At 40.7% G+C, this 24,356-nt stretch overlaps 1 protein-coding gene across 1 annotated transcript in view; it reads right to left on the bottom strand.

Moving 5' to 3' along the window:
* Nucleotides 1–24,356, bottom strand: part of LOC307226379 (von Willebrand factor D and EGF domain-containing protein-like) — a 201,864-nt gene that overhangs the window by 79,689 nt on the left and 97,819 nt on the right. The window contains exons 13-19 of the mRNA XM_079995170.1: nt 23,097–23,233; nt 19,749–19,910; nt 14,182–14,286; nt 10,567–10,681; nt 8,048–8,298; nt 6,117–6,336; nt 2,004–2,141 (exon numbers count right to left, since the gene is read on the bottom strand). Coding sequence (XP_079851296.1) covers nt 2,004–2,141; nt 6,117–6,336; nt 8,048–8,298; nt 10,567–10,681; nt 14,182–14,286; nt 19,749–19,910; nt 23,097–23,233 — 1,128 coding nt within the window. The remainder of the gene's footprint in view (nt 1–2,003; nt 2,142–6,116; nt 6,337–8,047; nt 8,299–10,566; nt 10,682–14,181; nt 14,287–19,748; nt 19,911–23,096; nt 23,234–24,356) is intronic.

The following is a 24,356-nucleotide window of genomic DNA, read 5'->3' on the forward strand; positions in this document are numbered from 1 at the left end:
ATTTGCAAGCAATAACTGTTTTCATTACTTCAGTGAAGTTGCTTATTTAGGCTTGGTACAACTGTTATGTCAAAGAAAGCTTTTAAAAAGCTTGGCTGTGTGCAAATAAGCAACTACATTTTGGCTAAGGGCAGGATTTTGCTTAGACTTTAATTGAATCTTCCTTTCTCCAGTCACACTTAATCGAATTAACCCACACAAAACACAGATGCACTTCAAGGCAGCCACAAAATGCCCTGAACTCAAGCAAAGGACTAGAAAGCTGTTTATATCAGGCTAAATTGTAAATTTAAGCAAGGAAAGATTTAATCAACTTTACAATAGATGGTACATTGATTCTAGGATTCCTCAGTTGTAAGCTATTGTTATCCTCACACGCTCTCTCTCTCTCTCTCTCTCTCTCTCTCTCACACACACACACACACAGTGCTGTTTTCTTTTATAATCAACAAAGGAGTGAAGCTCTTGGCTATTCCATCTTTAGTTCATTTAATTTGTTTCTTATCCACACTGAAGGTTAATAGACAAGTATACACAAACAGAAAAATCAAGAAGGCAGGTGGCTAGATCCTCAGGAGTGTTCATAAATTATTTTACGCATAATGAAGTGAATGATTCATTAAACACCCTCTCTAATACCAGCTCAGGGAATTCTGAGCATCACACTCTTTTCTTGAAGTCAGGGTTAAAACACACACGCACAGCGCTCACCCACTGACATATTTTTGTAACTAGATTTTTATTGATTTTTAAGTAAATAAAATGTATCTCTTGTGTGAGGAGGCTACAACAAAAAGAAAAAAAGGTTGGGTGAGCATAACCTCTAAGCCAATCAAGTTTATAAAGTCTGAAGAGTGAGGGAACTAGAAGAAAATCAAAATTTTGAGTACGGCCAAATCGCCAGAGATATGTTATGGTTTAACAAACAAAAATACAGAGGTGCAATATCAAAAAAGTCATCATAAATCAGTCGACCTGAGTTGAAAAATAAGCTGCTAAATGATGAAAACTAAAACAGAATTGGTCTAGTATATAAGCGACATTTCACATTGATGAGGCCTGTTATGATGAACTGGAATCCTGTTAGGTAACAGGATTTCAAAGATGGACTTTTCCATTTGTCAGAGTTTGAGGTCAATAAGTAAGTTCCTCCACCCCAGATCTTTGAATGCAGCTGGGTAAGAAATGGAGAATTTGGCTCATTCTGTTGTGTTTAAACAGTCATCCTAGCAGCTACCAAGAAATATAGAATATGTGGATGGGAATAATCCTCCTTCTGTATTAACCAGTTTAAAATATGGGTTCAATTAGTTAAAAAAACTTACTATTTTTGTGATTGCACTTTTTATATTTAAGTTTTTATTAAAACTCCCCCTGCACTTCCAGACCTAATGCAACACTTGCAGCATCTCTGGTTACCTGTGCTCATTCTCAGATATTCTGAACTAAGCATGCATGAGCTGCTAGACTCAAAACAAACAAACAAACAAAAAAAACACAACGGAATCTGGCCCCTTCAAGCATCATGCCACAAATGACAAAAACCCTTGAGGAGGGATTGATGCTTGATCCACCACTTGAAGGGGCTGGTTCTATGTATAGTGGTGAGTCAGGAAGGCTCTCAGAAGCCATGTGAAGAACTTCTAGTGGCCAGGAAACCAAGCATCAGGGCTCAGTCTTAATCCTGTTTACTTCCTAACCAAAGCTGATTATACTGTGCAAAAAAGAAGACAGCATGTTCCAGATGTTGCATGGGTTACTCAGCTTGAAGCATCCAGCCTATTCTGATGCAAAATTTGGGGTTGGTGTGTGTGTGTGTGTGTGTGTAGTATTTTTATTTCTACACTTTTCACATGCAACAGTTTTTGTAGACAAGCACCAGAATGTATGCAGGATGGGATACCCATATATATTGCTTAATCATATACATACACACACATAGACATACATACACACACATGAAATGATATAAAAATAAATACAAACAAACAAAGAATACTCACATTTGCAGCTTCTACCATCACCCTGCATCCCATTGGGGCAGTTGCCACATGTGTAAGATCCGAATGTGTTTGTGCAAGAGACACCAGGAAAACAAAGTTCCTCTTCACATTCATTTGTATCCTCCTGACAAGTAAGCCCTGTGCCAGGAAAAACACAGTGGAGGTTAATAAACAGAAAAGCCTCTGATTAATCCTAAGCTTAAACTTTCATGCATACTAGGCAGGTGTCTCAGCTGTAAACTCATTGAAGAATATGTCATTCATTTGCCACCCAAACTCCCCACTGGTTCATTTCATCCTGCTGCTGCTTCACTGTTCATTACTGTCAGCTTATTGCTATCAAAAATGTGGAACCTTGAGAGTTATGGTGAAAAGCATTAGCTACCCAAAGGAAATGAATAACCCCCTTTTCCCAAATTGTGGCTCATGCTTTTCTTGTTTTCCTTTTATCCCGGCAATGTTATCATATAATTTGAAATCTAGCGTCACTATTTGGGCCTTTGGGTTTGCTAACCAAAGCTGATTATAGTGTGCAAAAAAGTTTTTTTGCTGACCAGCTGGAAGAAAAAACAATCTGAGCTGTCTCCATGATTTGGATAGAAATTTGATACAAAGAAACCAGCAGGTGAAACTGTGTGTGTGTGTGAGAGAGATGGACCTAAATAGGATAATCAGTGAATTGCTGCAGTTCAATCTGCTATTAAGAAATGGGTTGCAGAGATTGGTTGGAAATCTGGTCATGTGTTTTGGAAGGTCAGCACAGATTGTTAACCAGGTGCTTTTCTTTAATCAACATGGGGTTCATTAAGTGACAATGATAATCTTAGCTACACAAAATATTTGAAGCTTTGTTTAGCTCTTCTGCTATAGTAGATAAAGTAAACTTCACCAGTTGGTTTAGGGCAGGTTGTTTGTTCCCATATACGTAAATTACATGATGCTTTAAATTACTAATTACCCCCTCTCCTACAGATATTCTTTAGACAGAACCCAATTTTTTCAGATATCTTTGGTTTTGGGGATCTGCTTGTAAGTTTCTATAATAGATTTATTTATGAATGGCTTTTGCCATATCTTTGTTATCAAATTAATCATTCTGATTGTATGATTAATCTCTTGGTTCAGGAACCCAAAAACCATTTAAAAATTAGGAAATAAACATTATGGTTTCTGCTGATATGGGTTTTTCAGAGGGAAAAAAAGCAAAGGTGATGTTAGGATCACTTTCTTGAAAACAGGAAGAAGATGATGGACAGGTCATGTGGTGCTAGGATAACCATAAAGGAGCACAGGCCTTGTGGTACTGATAATGAATGAGTGGATGAGTGTTCTACTGATTACATTAGGACACATGCAGGGAGGTTTGGCATTTGCATGTATCAGAATTCTTCAGCCCATGACACTTAGGGGTTAGGACACACTGTTTTTCATTTTGATAGATGGTAGGGGCTAGCCTGGTCAATCCAGCACCCTTGTTTCTGGTTGATAGCCCTTGCCATCTTAGCAACCCAAGGTAGACAACATGGTAGGTGAGAGGCAAAATGTAAATGTGGAAACAAAATGGAGGCAATCTGAGAGCGGGAAAATATTTGTGTGTGCCATTGTAGTGCAGTCACAATGGAAAGACAATTTGATGCATAGCATCCACAGTCCTGATGGAAGCATTCCTTGTTTATCTGTATGTTGGTTTCATTGGAGAGCAATGTGACAAGCCTGGGACTGAATCCGCATCCAAATGCAGGTGTTGTCTATGCAGGTCCACATCTCTTCAAAGGTCCATTCTAATGTGCACCCTCAACAGCCTTTTGGAGCATCTAATCACACATGACTAGAGCTCTCCCAACTTGGCAAAAGGGGCATTTCTCTCCCCAACTGTGAAAATCTTCACAAGCTTTTACACAAGGACACTGCAAAGGGTAGGCAGGAAAGGGTGTGCTTTCCCTTGTGAATTATGCCCCCCCCCCTTATTTTTTAACTTGTCGATATCTGTGCTCCTCACTGTGCTCTTTATGTACAGAAAATGGTGGCAAGGAGCATCAGCACCAAACCCTTTAAATATCTGTCAATGCATTTGGATGTCCCAGTGGGAAGGTATCGAATGGAAGTTTAAAATTACTGCGAATGAACTCTGGGCCCACATTCTACACAGGCATTCCCATGGCTCTTGCTCATTTTTAAAAATCTTTAGCCCTCTACCTGTTCCCCTGGCATGCATCCAAAATTAATGTTGCCTTATCAATGACAGCAGAGAGGAATTAAGATTGCCCTTGTATTTCTGTATGCATAGCAATGCCTCCTGCACTCTCCACGAGTTGCTTCTCTAGAGATGATACTTAAGGTGCTCTCTAAAGAGTTCGTGTCTTTGTTCCTACTATCTGTTTGCTATCATTTGTAAAGAAGTGACGCTGAAACAGTCTTGTCACTTGAGCAGTACAGCATTGCCTTCTCATTAGATTATTGATGGCTTTCTGGGGAATTGAGACATAAACACAACATCAAGGATAAGCTTTTGTTGCTGTAATGGAACCTGCCCTGAAGTGAAATCATCTACCTTCCCAGCTGGCTTTCTGCTGCACTTGCATATAATTTTTCACCTGCCATTAAAACAGGTGAGAGATATTCCTATTTCACTCAATCATTTGTCTATTTGGTTTCCCCTCCCCAAGCCTACTTGCTACAGGAAAATAATGGCAAAAACAGTGAATATTTTATTTACATGAACCTGAAGGAAAAGGGGGTAACTGAAGCAGATCACTTTCCCTATGATTATTGATAAATGGAGGGAAGGGCCCCCATTGTTCACAGTGTATTTGCTACTGTAAGGACAAGCTTAAAAGATTACTATATTCCCCTGTTATCTTACAATCTAAAGAACTGAGATCCCCCCTTTTGCTTGGTGGTTAGCATCATCTGTTGCACACCTTCTTTTGTATTAAATCATTGTACATATTGGCCTTAAACCCTTTTGCAGAGAAATTCATTCTCTCCAGAAATTAACATGGGATCATATTCTTAGAAAGCCTTGATTACTTAAATCACGGCTTCACTGGAAATGTGACTATTTTGCTTGCTGAAGATGTCCGCTTGGAAATGGAGATCTGTTTAAGCTCCAAGATAAGGGATTGAATTTAATATATTAGTGGTAATGAATAGCTTCTGACTTATAGACTGAATGGCCTATCAAATAAATAATTAAAGCCCCACCCCCACCCCAGGGGAAGAGAAACTGACATTGTGGTAATTCAGAGTGGCTACTCAGGGAGCAAATAAGACTTTTATAATCTCCCAGCTAGGAACAAGAGGAAGCAACTAAATGGGCCGAACTAGCAACCAAGATGCTTTCAATTAGCATTTGCTGAAAGCAACTTTGGTGAATTTGATTGACTTGAAGAAAGATATTAGAAAGACATTGACCAGAAAAATGATATTGCTAGGCAATAAATGGGGTATATTTGCTGCTGTGTGGAATTTGTATTTGTATTTTGTGCTAATAGGAGAAAAGCAATGTCTCAGATGTACTAAAGGGCCTTAGTGTGGAAATACTCCAAAGGTGTCCAGTTCAGGCACAAGTGTCAGATGTCAGAATCATTTGTGTTACCTAATCTGCAACAATTAAGCAACGAAGTACAGCAGTGGGGAACGGTGGTCAGATGCCTGTGTCCCAGAGTTAGTAAGTAGAAAATGACTGATTCTGTCTCCTTGCTTCAAAGGAGTGGGAGAGAAATTTGGTTTGGTTAACAATTTAATGCAAAACTATCTAAGTTTTACTTCCCAAAACAATATATGGACCAAAATCCATTTGCACCTCTCCAAATTTTACCTGGCAGTTTACCAGCCAAAGGAATGCTGATGAATTTTTGTGAAGATTTTTAAAGAAAAAAATCACAATGTAGTGAACTAAACTTAAAACTGGGAAAATGAGGGATTGAAATTGACAGATTAGTCCATTCTTAGGTTCTTTGCATTAACCCTGCCATGTGGAAAAGATATTCAGATACCGCTTCAGTGTGCCAGACACTACTTCTACACACCAGGAGTAGTATATAGACTGCCTCTAAATTTGACCAGAAAACAGTAAGGAGACTCCAGAAAAAAATGCAAAGCTCTGCTTACCTTTCCAACCTGCTAGACATTTACAAATGTAACTATCTTTTCCATTGATACAGGAGCCAATCCCACATGGGTTTGATCGGCAGTCATTACGGCTGTTCTGGCAAAGTTCCTGTTCAAATCCACTGGGACATATGCAGAGATATTCACCAACACCCGGAGGGAAGTTGATGTTTGTGATACATGTTCCACCATTTAAGCAGCCACATGGTTTCACTGCAATCTAAAATAGGAAAGCACTGGGATGATGTTTCTTCTTTCTCTTGCACTGCATTGCAATGGCGCATCTAACTACCTTTTCTAAAAAGGGAGGGTTCAGTATCCAGCCTCCTAAAACTTTCTTTTAGTAAAACAGCTATTTCAAGATCTAGTCATTTAGAATTCTATGTAACCATGGTTTGTAGCTCCAAGTATGAAATTATAAATACAAAGAAATATTGTCTGAAATGTAGCTGAGACATACTGAGGGCCAAATTATTGTTATTCATCATCTTATACTGCAAGAGATCTCAAAATGGCTTCAGTGGCGTAGCGTGGGTTGTCAGCACCCGGGGCAAGGCAAGTAATTTGTGCCCCCTAACCCATGGATTTGCGCCCCCTAACCCTAACCCCCAGATGTTGCGCCCGGTGTGCCTGGCCCCCCCTGCACCCCCCACGCTACGCCACTGAATGGCTTGCATCAAAAAATGCAATACAGATATAAAATTACATAAAAATTAAGCACCAGAGAGAGTTTCTAAAAGTAATCCTACAAGAAACTGCAGGAAAACACAACATCAGCATGGTCAGCATTAAATACCAACCAGCAGCAAATCTCACCAAACAATAGAAAGAAAATCAGATATGGTCAGTACTTGGTGAACTTCGCTGGGGAGAGCATCCCACTACTGAAAAGGACCTCTCTATTGTTGCCATTCTTGTTGCATGTCTACTAGAAGCAGCACTTACATGGGGCACTTAATGCAACATGAGAAATATGGAATAGCCACTGAAAACTGAAGGTATGCATCGCCTCCCAGCACCTTTGTAATAGCTGGCAGAACTTGCTCATCTCCTAATGCCACAACATCCTGCATTTCCCCACTGCTGCGCCACATCATTGGCTGCTGGCATGGACTAAATAAAGATGAACTATCAGGACACAGTTAGCATTGCAGAGAGGAAGGGGAAAGTTAGTCACACACTTGCCATTTTCAGTGGCAGCTGTGTATTTGGCATAACACCTCATTTGGCCTTATACAGACTGTGAATCTAATCCTTGATTTATTTATTTTTCACGCATTTCCAGGTAAGTCTGGGTGCGGTACCATGTAAATTCTGTATCAAGTGTTGTGGGTTAATATTTATCCTGCACTTATCTCGTTCCAGGCTCCTTAACAATTATCCATTGTGAGCGAGACACTTCTGGTTGTAAGTTTCCTCCTATGCATTTACCTCATTAGCCCACCCTATTGAAGGATTAATGGAACACCTTGCAATAAAGACAAAGCAGAAGAGAAGCACTGCCAGGGAGCCGAGGCTCTGGAGTAACGACATAAGAGCATGGGAACCTCTAAAAATATCATTGCAAATGAATTATGTTCTCCCCTTTATGGCGAAAACCTGGTCTTTTATGTTGTTATGTGCTTTTCTTCAAAGATCCAAATGCACACAGTGAATTTTAAAGCAGATTAATGAACCATTAAGAGGCTCGGCAAAAGTATTCTTTCAGACAGCAATCGATAGTACCCTCTCTTGTTCGCTGTATATATGGGTTTTACGTTATCCGAGTTATTTATTAGATTAATTGATCATTACTGTCATGTTGGATAATATGCACTTACTTGAAAACAGCTGAAGTCTTAGCTTTTTAAAGACAGTAACAAATTATTAGCTATAGTGGAAGCAACGGATAGTGTGATAAACCAGTTTTCTGAAGGGTTCCCTATTCCTACCTGAACCGAGTGCCTGCTTTCGGCATTGCATTCATCAGACACAGTGAATTCAAAGCTCTCTGATTCGGCAGAGCTGACTTTCCAAATGAGAAGGCCAGCAGGAGAGAGGGTGGCTTCTGGAGGTCCGCCTTCTAAGATGAACAGCACGGCTGATCCCTCGGGATCCACTGCTAGCAGTTGGTACACAAAATTCTCTCCTGCAAACGTCAGAAGCTGGCTGGCTGGGGCTTGGAACACAGGCGGCTGGTTATCTAAGCAAAATAGCAAGATGCAATAATGTGCAGAATGTTCTAATTCCATAAGACAACCGTTTTCAAACTACATCTACCACCTGGACCACCAGAAAATTGCTGGCAAAAATACATCACTGGTCACAGTCTTGTTGGTTGTTGGTACATTCACATCATACATTTAAAGCGCATGGCTTCCACCAAAGAATCCTGGGAACTGTAGTTTGTCAAGGGTGTCAGGAATAGTAGCTCTGTGAGGGGGAATCAGCTCCCATGATTCTTTGGGGAAAGCCATGACTGTTAAAGTAGTAGGAGCAGGAGCATCATTGGTCATCCCAAGGTTTGTGAGGCTCATCTGACAGTGGCCTGAAACCAAGCCTTTAGTGTTCTTGGCCCAGTTCTTGGAAAGGCTCTTCCAAGAAAGATTCAGCAGGTGCCTTTTTTCACATTTTGAACATCTGCTGAAAGCTTTTTTATGCTGCTAAGCTTATGCAGGCAATCAAAAAAATATATTTCAGTAATAGGTAGTTGATGAGGTTTTTATTGTATTTGATTGTACGGATGTTGTAAACTGCTTGGATTTTTTTTTTAATGAAGAGCAGATTAAAATATTTTCATAAATAAATGCACTTTTAATGTATGGTGTGGATGTCTCTCTGCCACGTTTCTCCCTCTTTCTGGGCAGCAAGGGCACACATGTTATCATTTTAGTGGCATACACTTAACATTTGAACTTGATTGTGGTGGCTACGGTTAATGTTACACAGCAGTTGACAAAGACGATAAAATACCTCTAGAACATTTTAGTCAAAAACAGTTACCAGCAAGTTTGAGAAACTTGAGCAATGCATTCAGGAAAGCTTTTATTTATTTTACATTTAAACTATACTGTGCATTCCAATTGAAAACAGTCATCATGTCTGTTAAGAACCTAGTCAATAAGAACTTAGATACAATTAAAAAATACTCTCAATAAAAACATCAAAGTAATATAACCATGCTCTTAAAATAGATTATGTATCATAAAATGGATTAACGAATGCCTTGACCTAACTCTTAAATACAGGAAGCAATGTGTAGTGCTATCCTTCAATTGATGTATATCATCAGTGGCGGACTTGAGGACAGTGAATAAACTCTGTCTGGATAAGACAGAGTTAGTGATTGCAGGGAACTCAGTAGTCAGGATGACTTGGCATATCTGTTTTGGGTGAAGTCACCCCATTGTAAGGATCACTGTGTGATTCAGGGATACTGTTGGACCCAGCATTACTGCCATGTGGTAGCTATGGCCCAAAGTATCATTTACTGGTTTTCCTTGCTGATGGAAAATAAGTCACCTGATCACTGTAGTTCATATTTCCAGATTAGACTATTCTGTCTTCAAAGGATGTGAAAATATATTCATTCATAATTTTATTTGCATGCTGCTTTCACACACAGAGACACCATTCTCAAAGCAGCTTGCAACAAAGAAAACAGGGATGCGTTTCAAAATCAAGCAGTACGAAACAATTTCATAATATAATAAAACAACATCACAATGGCAAATCTAACATACCCAAAAAGCCAGTATAAATATAAAAAGATTGCATAAACAATACTGAACAGCAAAAATAACAAAGAAGCTTGACAGTTTCACCTTGGTCCTAGAAAAACATTCCCCATGATGTTGCTCAGAAATATCTGAGCACACACCTGGAACCTCTGCATAATCATCAGGGTCCAAAATGTACATATTCCTATTAATGAGAATCTGCCTTCTCCAAGGAAAGCACAGTGGTACCTTGATTGTCGAACTTAATCCATTCTGGGAGTCTCTTTGACTCCCACAACCATTTGAAAACCAAGGCGTGGCTTCTGATTGGCTGCAGGAACTTCCTGCACTCAATCAGAAGCCAGATCGGATGTTCGGCTTCCAAAAAACATTCGCAAACTGGAACACTCAATTCCGCATTTGCGGCATTCGGGAGCTGATTTGTTTGGGAGCCAAGCCATTTGAGAACCAAGGTACCACTGTAGATTACATCCTACAAAAACTTGGCCAATCTGGGGTCATCCAGATATTCTGAACAAATACCTATCAGCCACAGCCTAGACAGCACAGATGTGAATTGTCATCCAGAACATCAGGATGACACCAGCTTAATAAATGCTGGCCTAGAGAAATGTTAGAAATGTACACAACATACAGGTCCAGAGAAAGAATATCCCTCTCTCAAAAACACCGGATTGGTTTCGCATCAAAACCTGAATACCATAGAAACATTTTATGCATTTTAGGCTTACTTTCATTGATAGACCAGGTGAATTTGGAAATATCTGGTTCACAGAGAAGACAAGGACTCGTATGGCTAGAATCACCTTTTGCATAACATAATCCATCTATATTGCAAGCGTTTTCCTGCAAGTAAGGGGAAGAAAGATAAATTAGCAGCAAGTAATTGCTTGAAATATTTTGCTGTAGGAATAATGAAATGACAGCAATTTAAATGCTAGCACTCTGTTGCCTTGGGGAAGAATACAAGTGCATTCTTAAAAATTGCTGTAATGACACAGGCTTTGCCAGCTTCATTGTGAGATTTTTGTAGTTGTGAATGGCTTATCTCAGGCTGCCGGATAATGCCACTGTAACAAAAAATCATATGAAAATCACTAACATGTTGTACAAGATCATTAATCCCAGACACCTGTTATCAGAGTGATTAATTATCTGGTCCTGCTGAAATTGGGCTCCTCTCTAAGGGTATAATAGCTAAAATTCTGTATGACAGAACTCTATGACTACAGTTATGAGGAAACGCTGCTTTATCACCCAGTACAAAAAGTGAAACTGTTTGCTCAGAGATCCTAAAATTCTCCTTTCATTCACATACAGTTAAAATTGCCAATCTGCTCAGAAGCCATTTGTAAAGGGGAAAATGCCACATATCCCCATTCAACAGCACAAATCCTTGGTTATAATGGGATGCAACAACGTGCTTCAGTCATTTCCATTTGTGTGTGTGATGGCCTCAGGACTAGCAAGCCTTCTTGCCTGCCTTAACTTAAGCACCATGACTTTCCCCATGCCTAGAGCCATGCTGCTTCTCCGGGGACAAGGCATACTAAAAGAAGACATACATGAAAAGGTCATATTGAACAACAGTCCCAAAACAAAGCAGTTCTCTCTCCCAGGCGCATTCTAGTCCTCCCTCTATATGGGCTTGCTGATGTTACACAATGCACATTGTTCAATAATTGAGTCCTTTCGCAGAGCTAGCAGCAGATGGCTTGGTGGGGTGGCAGCACTCACTGACTGATGTTGCTTACTGGGAAAGAGAAGGGAGAGGCAGTGGAAAAGTTGGTGCGGTACAATCTGGCACTCCTGCTGGTGAATTTCCACTGTCCTGGCCTCCCCATTTGCCTCACCCTTCCCCATAAGGAACAGCAACCAAGCTGTATGGAGGTCAGGTGAACACCACCATGCCACAGTGCCATCCACTACCATATAGAGATTAGCATGTATCTAGGCATGTGGGCAAATCATACAAAATCCCAGCCTTCTCTACATACTCCCCCCTTTTTTTATTTCAAAGGGCCTCCAAACAGATAGCTGCAGTGGCATAAAACCACTCCTAAGCTGAGCATTCCCTACTAGGTTGCAAGTTCCATCACCCACCCAAATTGGTGCCCTCTAGAAAATAAACAAAGACTGAGTGATGGGATAAACAGTGGCTTGCAAAATAACACTTAAACTGGCATGTTGGAGCTCTATCCCACTTGGTAACATTCACCAGCTGCACTCACACCAGGTGGGTGGAGCTAGGCTGAGAATCTTCAAGATTAGCCAACGTGGTACCCATCAGATGTTGTTGTGCTCCCATCATCCCTAGTCAGCATGGCCAATAGCCAGGTAGTGTGGGAGCTGGTGATTTAGTGCATAGGTGTTCCCACTTAATGAGGGGATAATGGTTGTAAATTTTGAATTACATGCTTCATGTAATGCTGTATATTATTCGCCTCTGCTAAGCTAAAAGACAGACTCGTCTGAATGAACAGTGATCTAGAATCTAATCTGTCGATCTTTACCATTCTTAAGTATGATGTTCTGGTGTATATTGGCAGTCAATGCAGATTTTGAACTGTATGAACATGGCTCCAGCTAGTTGCTCCACTCAAAAGCTAAACTACTACATCTGGATTAGTTGCAATTTCCAAGTGGTCTGCAAGAGCCACCCTGTGGACTACAGTTATCCAGTTGGGAGCTTATCAGAGCATGAATTACTATGGCAAGGCCATAGGAACAGCCGTAACTGGCCAACCAGCTGGGAACTAAGAAAAAGCCTTCTATGTCACTTGGATCGCCAATAAGACCAACTAAGTTAGTTCTTGGTATGAGCTTTCGTGTGCATGCACACTTCTTCAGATACACTTCTTCAGATGAGTGTATCTGAAGAAGTGTGCATGCACACGAAAGCTCATACCAAGAACTAACTTAGTTGGTCTTTAAGGTGCTACTGGAAGGAATTTTTTTTTGTTTTGACTATGGCAGACCAACACGGCTACCTATCTGTAATTGGATCGCCAATGACAGAGAAGAATCAACAAGTACCTCTAGACTACAAGGGGAGCACAGCCCCATAGAGAACTGGCCATATGCTTATCTCCCAAGCTCAAGAAGTCATAGCACCTTGATCTAATTCCACCTCGACTAGCCTTCATCCAGTCCATTACAGTGGCTGAGCACCAGTGCAGAATCTGCGCAGCCACACATGATTCTGATAGCAAGAAGAAATAGGAGTTGAATGTCAACAGCGTAAGGATGGAACCCAACTCCAAGCCCCAAATCCAGCTGTCAAGGCAGGATATTAGTTAGAATGATATTATATGCTTCTTTTTCAATAAAACCTCCTGAATAAGTCATATATTTGCTTTAAAAAAGTAATTTTTTTTGTTCTTTAATCTGCTTCATAACATCTCTTTATTTGATCCCGGGATGCTCATTTCTAAACAATAAATAAATAAATAACGTAATAAATAATGTAAATAACAACAACAAGAATGATAACTAAACCACAGAGCTTTGCATAACCCTTAAAAATACATTGCTTCACATAATGCAATTGGGACAGAGCCAACAGGTGGGAAAGTTACAAAATTAATGAATTTATGGCATAGAACCATGTAGCTAGTTTGCTGACTAGGCTGCATCAGGGTGTAAAGGGTCAAAGAGTGAACTTAGCAGGGTGTAAATAAAATAAAATGCTGCTAGAAGTACCTATCAGAGTTGGGTCTGAAATCAAACTACAGTAGACCTTGTGCTAATGTTAAAAAGTCACTACAGAGCAGTTTTGCGCCTGTGTAGTTGTTGAGAGTTGTTTCTCAGCTGTGGCAATCACATCTATACTTGAAGATAACAGGCCCAGAGGTAATAGGATTGGTAGCTGCAATACCCCCAGTAAATCTGAGAGGACTGGTAAGAATTTGACACCATGTCTTACAAAGAAATGTTGCTTGTGGAGACTGAGAGCAATGTCGTCCCAGCAAAGGCTCTCTGTAAACCAGAATCTTCTGAGTGTGAAAGATGCCTTATTTGAGATAATTACAGAACCTCTGCTGTTTCCAAGTTTCATTTACTTCCATGAACATTTCCAGCATGGAGGTGCTAAATTCTTTGTGAATATAAAATGTTAATTTAGAAGAAATGTTTTTTTATGTACAATGTGTTGGCTTCCTGACGATTGATATAAAAAGGGCATAATTTACAAGTGAATGGAAGAAAATATATTTAGCTTCCCAGCTGATCAATAAACACATTTTCTTCTCCAACACTTGTCAAGCTACACAGGCAATCCAGGGAAACCGGAGGGTTAAGGAAAAGATGGATGTTCTGTATTAAACCTCTAAGTGCTTTGAAATTACCTTTAATTTACAAAGCCCATTTTGATGGAATTCGCAATCCTGGCAGACTCCGTCATACAAGGTCAGGACTTTTGAATTACTGTACTGGAAACCATCATTAGAAATCTAAAATATACAAAAAATATATCATATCATTTTATGTGATCATGTTCCATACAGATACTGTCTGCACATTCTAAAGCACATGCCCAATACACCCCTGAACTAAATGTCTGCCAAGAAGATAAATTAAACCACTTGCAAGTTACTTTCCTGCAAGCTAACAAATCACTTGATGCTGCAAACTGAAAAGCCATTCATTTATTACCAAAATATCTTTTCACTCGGATAAAATCTGGAGTTTCTGATAACTGCCGTGCTCTGTTTAACCTCTTCCTGTAAATTTCTTACTCAAGTTGACACAATTTTGAACAATAAATCCTGCTTCAGACATTTTGATTGCAATCCATAAAACATTTACTCTAGAGGAATCTCATAGATGTCAACAAGATTTTATTGAGCCTGCTTCAAAGGAAGATGATTCTGTATGGCAGCCTTTGCCCTTGACTCCCCCTAAGATGGATTTCCATACTCAGTGCAGCTATTCATTCATAAGATGTAAGGCCTGAAGTGTTCAATCTAAGGGGAAATGAGCAGAAAATCAGGGCCGATACTGCCCCCACCCCTGCTGTATGTATTTCCTGTAGGCACAGAAGCCATGCAGTTTAGCTGGTGACAGAATAGTGGAACAAACAAACAAACAAAGTGGGCCCTACATTTTGGCACATCATAACCAGTTTTACTTTTCACATAATATCTGAATGCACATGATTGGCGTGATGTTGGTGGCATCTGGATATAGTTGCTAAGCATTCAGTTGGACAAGATAGTGTAAGAATTTATCTGCCCTCCTGCTCTACATTAGAGAAAAATCCTTTATGCTCATTGTTCAAGAATTTGGAAAGCAAGTTCTGGTTTATGGGGATTTAACATAGGTTCTCAGTTTTCCGATTTTTATAAGAGGTGCTATTCAAGGGTCAGAACTCAGTGGCAGAGGAGATGCCTGCAGAAGTCCTCAGTTGAATCTCCATGTAGGGTTGGAAGATACTCCTACCTGAAGCCCTGGATAACTGGTTGCTCTGACTTGGTTTAAGATTAAGAGGTCCATTTGTCCTGAGTGTTTATAACCAGTGGTGTAGCGTGGGCAGGGCCACAGGGGTACAAAATTTCAAAAGCGTGCCTTTCCAATGTTCATGTGGGCAGACTGAGGAGTGGATTTGAGCAACGGCTGATTGCCAGGGCGTCCCTGCATGGGCTTTAAAAATACAGTGATACCTCAGGTTAAGAACTTAATTTGTTCTGGAGGTCTGTTCTTAACCTGAAACTGTTCTTAACCTGAAGCACCACTTTAGCTAATGGGGCCTCCTGCTGCTGTCACCGCGCCACCAGAGCATGATTTCTGTTCTCATCCTGAAGCAAAGTTCTTAACCCGAGGTACTATTTCTGGGTTAGCGGAGTCTGTAACCTGAAGCTTCTGTAACCCAAGGTTCCACTGTATACTCACGCCCTCACCCTGCTCTCCACTGTTCTTGACACTCATGGGTGCCGCAGTTGCCTCTTGTGTAGGCCGCCGAGCTATTGCCCCTTCATTCCAACCTATTGGCAGGCAGTGCTGAGGATCTTCACCCCATGCCACTGCCCCCTTGCCAGCTGGTGCTGCTAGCGGTGGTGACAACATGGAACAGGAGGAGAAGTAAGTTATCAGTCATAGACCAATCATCAGAGAGAGTTGGGGCAAGGGAGTGGTGCCAAGGGAGAATGAGAGTCCCACCACCACCCCAGTATCTCTGCATAGGGAAGCTGCTGGTCGCTGAGGTGCTGCAGGGCTGAGTGCGGGGGCTGGTGGGGCAAATATCTCAAATGTGCACATTAAAGATACAAGCACGGTAAAAGTGAAGGACCTCTGGACAGTTAAGTCCAGTCAAAGGCAACTATGGGTTGTGCTGCTCATCTTGCTTTTCAGGCTGAGGGAGCCGGCATTTGTCCGCAGACAGCTTTCCAGGTCATGTGGGCAGTATGACTAAATCACTTCTGGCGTAACGGGATGCTGTGACGGAAGCCAGAGTGCCAATAGAAACACTGTTTACCTTCCCACTGCAGCAGTACCTATTTATCTAATTGCACTGGTATGGTTTCAAACTGCTAGGTTAGGAGAAGCTGGGGGATAGCAACAGGAGTTCACCCCATTGCATAGATTCGAACTGCTGGCCTTCCAATCAGCAAAGCCCAAGAGGTTCAGTGGTTTCAACCACAGCACCACCCGCATCCCCCATGGTAGAGTATTTCACTGACTTTATCAATACTGGACTGGTGGAAAGGACTCAGGGAGTGCTAATGGTCCCCTGGTTAGCAGGCACAATACCCTGGGTGCTGGCAACCCATGTCACACCACTTTTGCTACCCCTTTAGAAACATCACAGCAGATGGAAGCACTGAATCTGCCTACTTAGCCTGGGTACGAGAAGACACGAAAGAAAGAGGTTGCATCACCACCAAAATTGAAGAGGTTGCCACTGCTTCCTACATCCCCACAAATGAAAGGAGTGGAGACGACCACCACATGATCCTCTTTCAACTCAGTGTTGCTGAATGTTTTGTTGCTATCATCATCATTATTATTATGAGTCTACTCTGAGCAAAATTTACTTGAATAAGTGTGTGTGTATTTTTTTATTTTTTTTTTGTATCTCATAACTGTAATCATGGCACATAGCTTAGTTAGGTACTAAATATTTGTAAAAATGCAATTCTTCACAGTATCTTTTCAAGAGAGAAAGAGACGGAGAGAAACCCATGACAGTTTGGCCACACCCCGGTGTCTCCACTGGCCATGCACCCATCACCTCCTTGACACCCTAGTAGGTCTAGTGGGTAACAACAGCCACGGCATTAAACAGATGGAAGGCATCATTGTGAGGCGCAGAAGAGATTGAGAAGAGAAAAGGAGAGGCAAAAATCACAAACAACAGAAAGAAAACTCATGTAAAGCTAAACACACACAACTGATATTTCCTGGTGAACAGAGAATGGGACATGCCACAAAAAATCAGCATTAAGTGAACTATTCCAGAAACATAATATTATTTTAAACTGATAAAATACTACCTGTTCCACTCAGGTGTGAACAGGTGGGACCGAGGTATGTGAGGATATAGCACTGCCTAGCATTTGCAATTCAAAGGAAGGAAATAAGTTTACAATCTATTCAGAGAATTTGAAACTGAATTAGCATAACTTAACATAATTTAAAGAATGAACTCAATTCTCTCAGTATTTGATTTAGAAGAGGGGCTCCCTAGCCACATTCTTCATAGACAAGCCATCTTAATAAGGCGGGAAAACCATTTCAAGGGTCTCTAGCTAGGGTTTAATCTGCAAAGTGTGTGGTCTGCAGCTCAAATCTGAAATGGAAAGCCATGCTTCTATTTGGGACTGGATGTAGCTATTTGATGGGGTGGGTCAATGTACTCTGCACTCAATCAGACCCAGTCTTCGCATGAGCTAACATATATAGAAATAAAGGTCCCAGATAATGTTAGTGTAGGAGATGATACGACTGATACAAACTCCTGGTGCTGAAAATGGATTCTAGGTCTAAGCGAATCAAGCTCTGAGGCAGAAAGAAGGATTAGTTTAGCATCCTGCCATTTTGCAGGCAAAAGCACTACCTCATCTGTATAAACTGATCACTCTTAATGCAATTTTAACCTTAATTTCTTTCCTTTACTAAAGCCCTCAAGATGTTCATTTTCTCAGCATAGCACTAATGATCAAACAGATGAACATTAATAATGATTAGGACTTTAGCAGCCTCTAATAAGATATTCAAATAACCCCCATTCATTTGCTTGCTGTGCTTTGGTTAAAACAAAAATAAACATTGATCTCCTCTTCAAAAGTTAATAAGCTACTGCAAAAAAAATAAAAAAAATAAAACAAAATGTACATAAATCATCCCAACTATTCTGTTGTGCTTTGGAGGAGCACGGGCAGATCAAAGTCTCCTATAAAGCAGCCAGGGTAGAGTATTAGGCATCTTCTTGGCTGCCTGTCTAGAAAATTGTGAAACAAATATGTCAAGGTCTACCAGTCATGAACTTTGGTAATTTCTGACTCCATAGGTCTATTTTGGGTGTGGGTGTGTGATGGGGCTCTCTTTAGAGTGCAATATGTCTTACTTCACTTCATATTACTTTACTTTGCCCCACATGTGCCCACTCAACCACTTCAATAGGTGGAACTGGCACTACTGCAGGTGCCAGATAATACCTGTTATACATTTGTAAGGACTCAATCGTTTAGTGTGGCAGCAGATGCACTTTGGAACTCCTTGCCTGTTGAGATCAAGCAGGCACCTTGACTGCAATGTGCCTGCTAAAAACATTCAAACCCATGTGCTTAGAAAGTTGAGGTAACTAATATGTTTTGGTATTTCAATGTTGTAAAGTATGATTGTGATTTCCCCCCCTCAATTTTATTGTTTCATCATTTGGTTAGACTGCTTTATGGTGAATCGAGTGGTGCATAAATTTTATGAAACAAGTAAATAAATAAGCCAGCACTTCTGCATTTGGGAGCCTGAAAGTCCTGCACTTGTGGCACCATTGTCCTATCTGGCTGTTCACAATAGCAGTTCACAGCTAGCATCGCAACAACCCTTTTAGCTAGGTTTTCTGTCTTAATTTCTGATCGGTGACATGTTTGTTCCGTTATTAGACTTTGTGTTTTTCTATTTGAATGACATGCTCTCCACAACTGTGGTTAATGCTTAGTGTGTTGTGCTTAATAACATCACTGAAGACCACTGCCCCCCATGACACCAGAGGCTACCCTTAGATCTCAGGGTCTGGAGTGCTCTTGACCTGGGTAGGTTCCAACCACTGAATTAGCAAGCTGAAGTGCATTCTGGGTGTGCCACACGCACACATGTCAATTCTGTGGGAAAGGATGGTAAGTTTGGCTTACATCCATGTGGCTGGGCCACACAAATATTACCACCCCCGTGCAGAAGCAGCTCACGGAAAAGCCACTTGTGCTCAGCTACAGTAAAACTGAAGATCCCCAGGTATTCAGCATCGTTCTCTGCCATCTCTTTGAGTAGAGCTATCCTGTACAACAATTTCAAAATGGAGGATATGAGCCAGAAAGGCCCCCAACAGGCAGCAGTATGAAGCTGAAGTCATTCTGCACTTGTGACCTAATCAAGAATTTCAGCCGTGTCTCTTGAAATGAAATGCAGATGATTAAGAATTGATTCACCCACTATATCAGCTCAGGGTGATTACTAGGAACAGTGATTGTAATTTGCACCTTAAGCCTACTTATTAAAATGCCCACAATGCCTGTAATTTCTGCTATTTCTTTGTTTTCTTATTTATTATGAGGCAATACTAAAGATCTCTTGCTCTCGTGTGCACTCCTATTCACAGTGATTAGCAGGAAGAAATCCGTAATCTCCCATTTTATCATCACGCTGCTTGAGAAATGTCTTTTGAAATTGTTTTGCTAGTAGCACAAGAAATTCCTACTTTCACTTGCCATCTTGCATAAGGCTCAGCATCCATCATGAAACGAACAACTCCTGCTCCTGTATTGTTCAGAGGTGGGATCTGACAGTCCACCGTTGTCAGATTCAGAAACGTTGCTTTGGTGTTTTCATGTTCTCTGGATACCCATTCACCATTGTGATACTGCAGGAAACAGAGCAGGAAGATGTCTGTGACTTATTGCAGGTCTACATGTACTTACTGTAAATTTCAAGTGATCTATATGGATATAAAAAATTTCTTTATGGAAGATTTTGATCAGATGTGCTGCTGTGTTAAGTGGATTAACACAGCAGACACAATAGAACTCCTGAGGAAAACAAAGGAATTCAATATGTTCAAATCTGATTGGTATAAGCACAATGAAATGGGGTGTATCATCCAACAGATACTATAATGCTTCAGAGATTATGCCAATTTTGCAAACTTTATTGCCAAGACCATACAACACTGGTCCTGAAAGACCTACAACTGGCTCCCAGTACATTTCCAAGCACAATTCAAAGTGTTGGTGCTGACCTTTAAAGCCCTAAACGGCTTTGGCCCGGTATACCTGAAGGAGAGTCTCCACCCCCATCGTTTAGCCCGGATACTGAGGTCCAGTGCCAAGGGCCTTCTGGCAGTTCCCTCACTGCAAGGTTATGGGGAACCCAGCAGAGGGCCTTCTTGGTAGTGGCACCCACCCTGCTGAATGCCCTCCCATCAGATATCAAGGAAATTAACAACTATCTGACTTTTAGAAGACATCTGAAGGCAGCCCTGTTTAGTTTTTAATGTGTGAAGTTTTATACTGTTTTTAATGTTCTGTTGAAAGTCGCCCAGAGTGGCTGGGGAAACCTAGCCAGATGGGCGGGGTAGAATTATTATTATTATTATTATTATTATTATTATTATTATTATTATTATTATCACCCCGCCAGTTGATGAGCAATGATGAATCTCCTACTTGCACCTACTTGAGCAATGATGAATCTCCTACTTGCTTGGATGAGTTTCCTTTTGGTGGATATCTCAGGCTTCCTTTTAGAACATCCAACCTGGATGTCCATTTTGTGATATCTCCTCTCAAAAGCACCGCTACATGAAACCTCTCTTTAACACATAGTCTATGTAGTTACACAGGAAGCTGCCTTATACAAAGTCAAACCATAGCTAGCTCAGTATTGTTGTCACAGATTGACAGCAGCTCTTCAGGGTTTCAGACAGGAAACACATTCCCAGCTCTATCTGGAGATTGAACCTGGAAGTTTATGCATACAAAGCAGATATTCTACCCCCGAGCCGAAGTCCTTCCCCTCTCTAGGTAGCTGGAGGGAAGGAAGGAAGATATACTAACCCTATGCTTACTCTGTTAAATAATAATCATAATTGGTGTCAAATCTGGCTCTAAGATTTGCTGGTGTTGTAATGTATTTATGCATAAAACAAACACCAGTGGCAGACCTTGGTGTCTCAAACTTCAGTGGCCTCCTGGTGATGCCAAAATCTGCCCGCCCATCTCTCACATTCCATTGGGAGTCATAGCTGTGGCGCCCCAGAAGCTCCACGCCTGGTGTGACCGAACCGATCATGCTCCCCTAGATCTGCCTTTGCAAACACCCTGCTGATTACACTATTCTGTCAGTGACTTTAGAAACAGTGCCCTTCAGAATTTAATAGCAAAAGCTTCAAAACCTAAACATGCAATGTCAAGTCTTCGGGGGGGGGGGGGGGGAAATGCATTTTAAGTGGGGGGGGCAACTGTAATATTTGAAGTCTCGGTTTTATGTTTTCAAGTCCCCCCCCCTACTTTGGTGAGAGCTGGAAAATTGCTTTTTTTAATATAAAACTGAAGCAGAGCAACTTGAGTTCCTCATGGTATTGGGAACTGGATTTTAAAATGGATGGATCAGACCTTCGCAGCTCAGTTATCTTGGCTGATGGCAGTATTATTATTACTATTATTATTATTATACCCCACACAACTGGCAAGGTTTCCTCAGCCACTCTGGGTGGCTCTCAACAGAATATTAAAAACACAACGAAACATGAAACATTAAAAACTTCCCCATGTCAAAACTGGAAATGTTATTTCAATGCCTGAATCCTATCTTCTGTGGCAAGTGCCATTTCCACATTCCCATAGCTGGAGCAACTTCATGTAACAACATCTGAAGGAATGTAATTTGTGGGACAAACTGATTGTGTCATCCTATCAGTAGCATTCCTGACTGATGCTGGATTTGGTAGTATTTGTGTGATTCTGTATTTCAAATGCATGGGATCTAGACATGCCCTTCATGAAACTTATGGCTCACAACACAGTCTATTTGTACATAAATATTCTATGTGGATCTCTAGGATTGTAGGATACATCCTGCCACCTAGAAGTCTACTTTCTACAAACAATTTCAGAAAGTTCTGTATCTTTCTGCTTCACTGGGAAAGACTTTTTTGTAATGAATCCAATTTTGAAACACTCTGATGGAGAACCCCTCTCATCCCAATAATTCTTAACCATACATTCTTTTATATGCAGCCTTATAAAGCTATCATATTACATGATTAAGATGTAGAATAATAATCTTAATAGTCCACCATTCAGCTGTAGACTACAGCTGCGTATCCAGAAGCTTGGATAGTTAGCTATGATATTTAAAATTCAAATGCATTTAGAAATACAACCAAGCGTATAGATTCCAGATGCACCAAATTGAGAAATAATAATACTGTGATTTCAAGCATCAGTGAACTAGGGTAAAACTGGGATAAAAGCTCACAGAGAAATGGAAGAGATTGCATGGTTTTGATTCACTTATGGACCAATCTTGAGGTGATGTGACACCAATTGTATAAAGTGTACATGCCAGAAAGAAAACTTATCACTTCCAGTTCCAATAATAACAGGCAATATACACATATGACTAGACTAAGAGAATCAAACCACTAGATGCAGGCCAGTAAACAAGAAATAGGACCAGCTGAGATTCATGTTATCTCTCCAGCTTCACAGTATTAGAGCCATGCCGGCTTAGACTCAGGCTGCTTCAGACATGGGGTTTATTGCATGTGTTTTAGTGATGATATTTGTAGTACTTCTGTCCTGATGTCTAATATTCCTTTCACACTGCAGTATAACATTGTAGAACTGTGGCTTTTTGTGGGAAAACCCAGTGATAAGCTTGTGGGTTTATTTTCAGAAATGTACTATGGACATGCCACTATCTCCCAATGCAATGTTTTTTGCCACTGAATACTATGGCAAACATTGCTGTCTGTGCTCAATAAATTATAGACCTAGAGAATATGTAAAGGTCCCTGACGAAGAGAGCCCCTTTCTGTATTGCTTACAGTCATCCGGGTGACATCACAATGAAGATCAGAAGAATCTCTGAAGTTGTGTCCAAACACGTGGATTCTGCTACAGTCAGATGTCCGGACGTCACAGAAACCCCCATTCATTAGATCTGTGATCTCTACTGGATGCTCTATGAGGGAAACAAACATGTAGCAGTGGGACTATGGTACATGAGCATGCACATAATTTTTTTTATTGCTTTTATTACTTCTCTTTAGCTTTACCTGCAGGCGCACGTCCTTTGGAATCCCACTCTGAGCATTCATATGTCACCAAGCTGACATTCTAAATACAGGAACTTGTTCTTAACCTGAGGTACCACTTTAGCTAATGGGGCCTCCCGCTGCCGCCACTGCGCAATTTCTGTTCTCATCCTGAAATAAAGTTCTTAACCCGAGGTACTACTTCCAGGTTAGCGGAGTCTGTAACCTGAAGCATTTGTGGCCCAAAGCGTTTGTAACTGTATATGTATATACGTACCACTGTATATGTACACACACACACACACACACACACACACACACACAGCAACTGCAACCACTTATCTGTCACCCTGTCACAAAATTGCTCCACGCTGCAGTTACTGCTTTTAAGCTCCATACACTCATCCTAGATAGCTTATGCTGAAGGCTGATCAGGGATTTCTGAAAATACCCTTAATCCAACATAATATTTGGTAATCTCATATATGTGGCACTTGAAGTGATCCCATAAGTGTGTATGTGTGGGGAAAATATGTCAATAAAAGGTGTTCCTCTGAGGACTTGGATCTGAGCAGGATCAAAGATTCCTGTTGAATGTTGCTCAAGGGGATGTTCATCGGAAGCTATTTGATAAGCCATCCATTGATTGTTGTTTTGACGGTTCAAGAATTACTACAGATCATCCTTATAATAGCAAAAGCCATAGGATATGCGACAATTCCCCCAAGCAATATTATTCCATTCTGTGTGCGGACAACATTAGCCATACTGGTTCTGCAGTTTCAACGGTCTGCAGTAGGGACAGAGGTAGCATTTTAAAGCAGACCAGCCTAATTCACCAATCCAGGAGTTATACGTGAATAGGAATGCAGGTGATACCAACTGGATTTTGTAATGCAATTTCAGTTCAAAGAACGTGCATAAGATTGCACATTTTTACTGAAAAAATGTGAACAAATATGCATATTTCAGGGGAAGAATGCATTAAAAAGCACACAAAATGTTATTTTAGTGGAAGAATGTGTATAAAATGCATATAAGGAGAGAGGT

This window comes from Podarcis cretensis, assembly GCF_951804945.1.
Source record: "Podarcis cretensis genome assembly, chromosome: 1".
In the NCBI taxonomy this organism is placed as follows: Eukaryota; Metazoa; Chordata; class Lepidosauria; order Squamata; family Lacertidae; genus Podarcis; species Podarcis cretensis.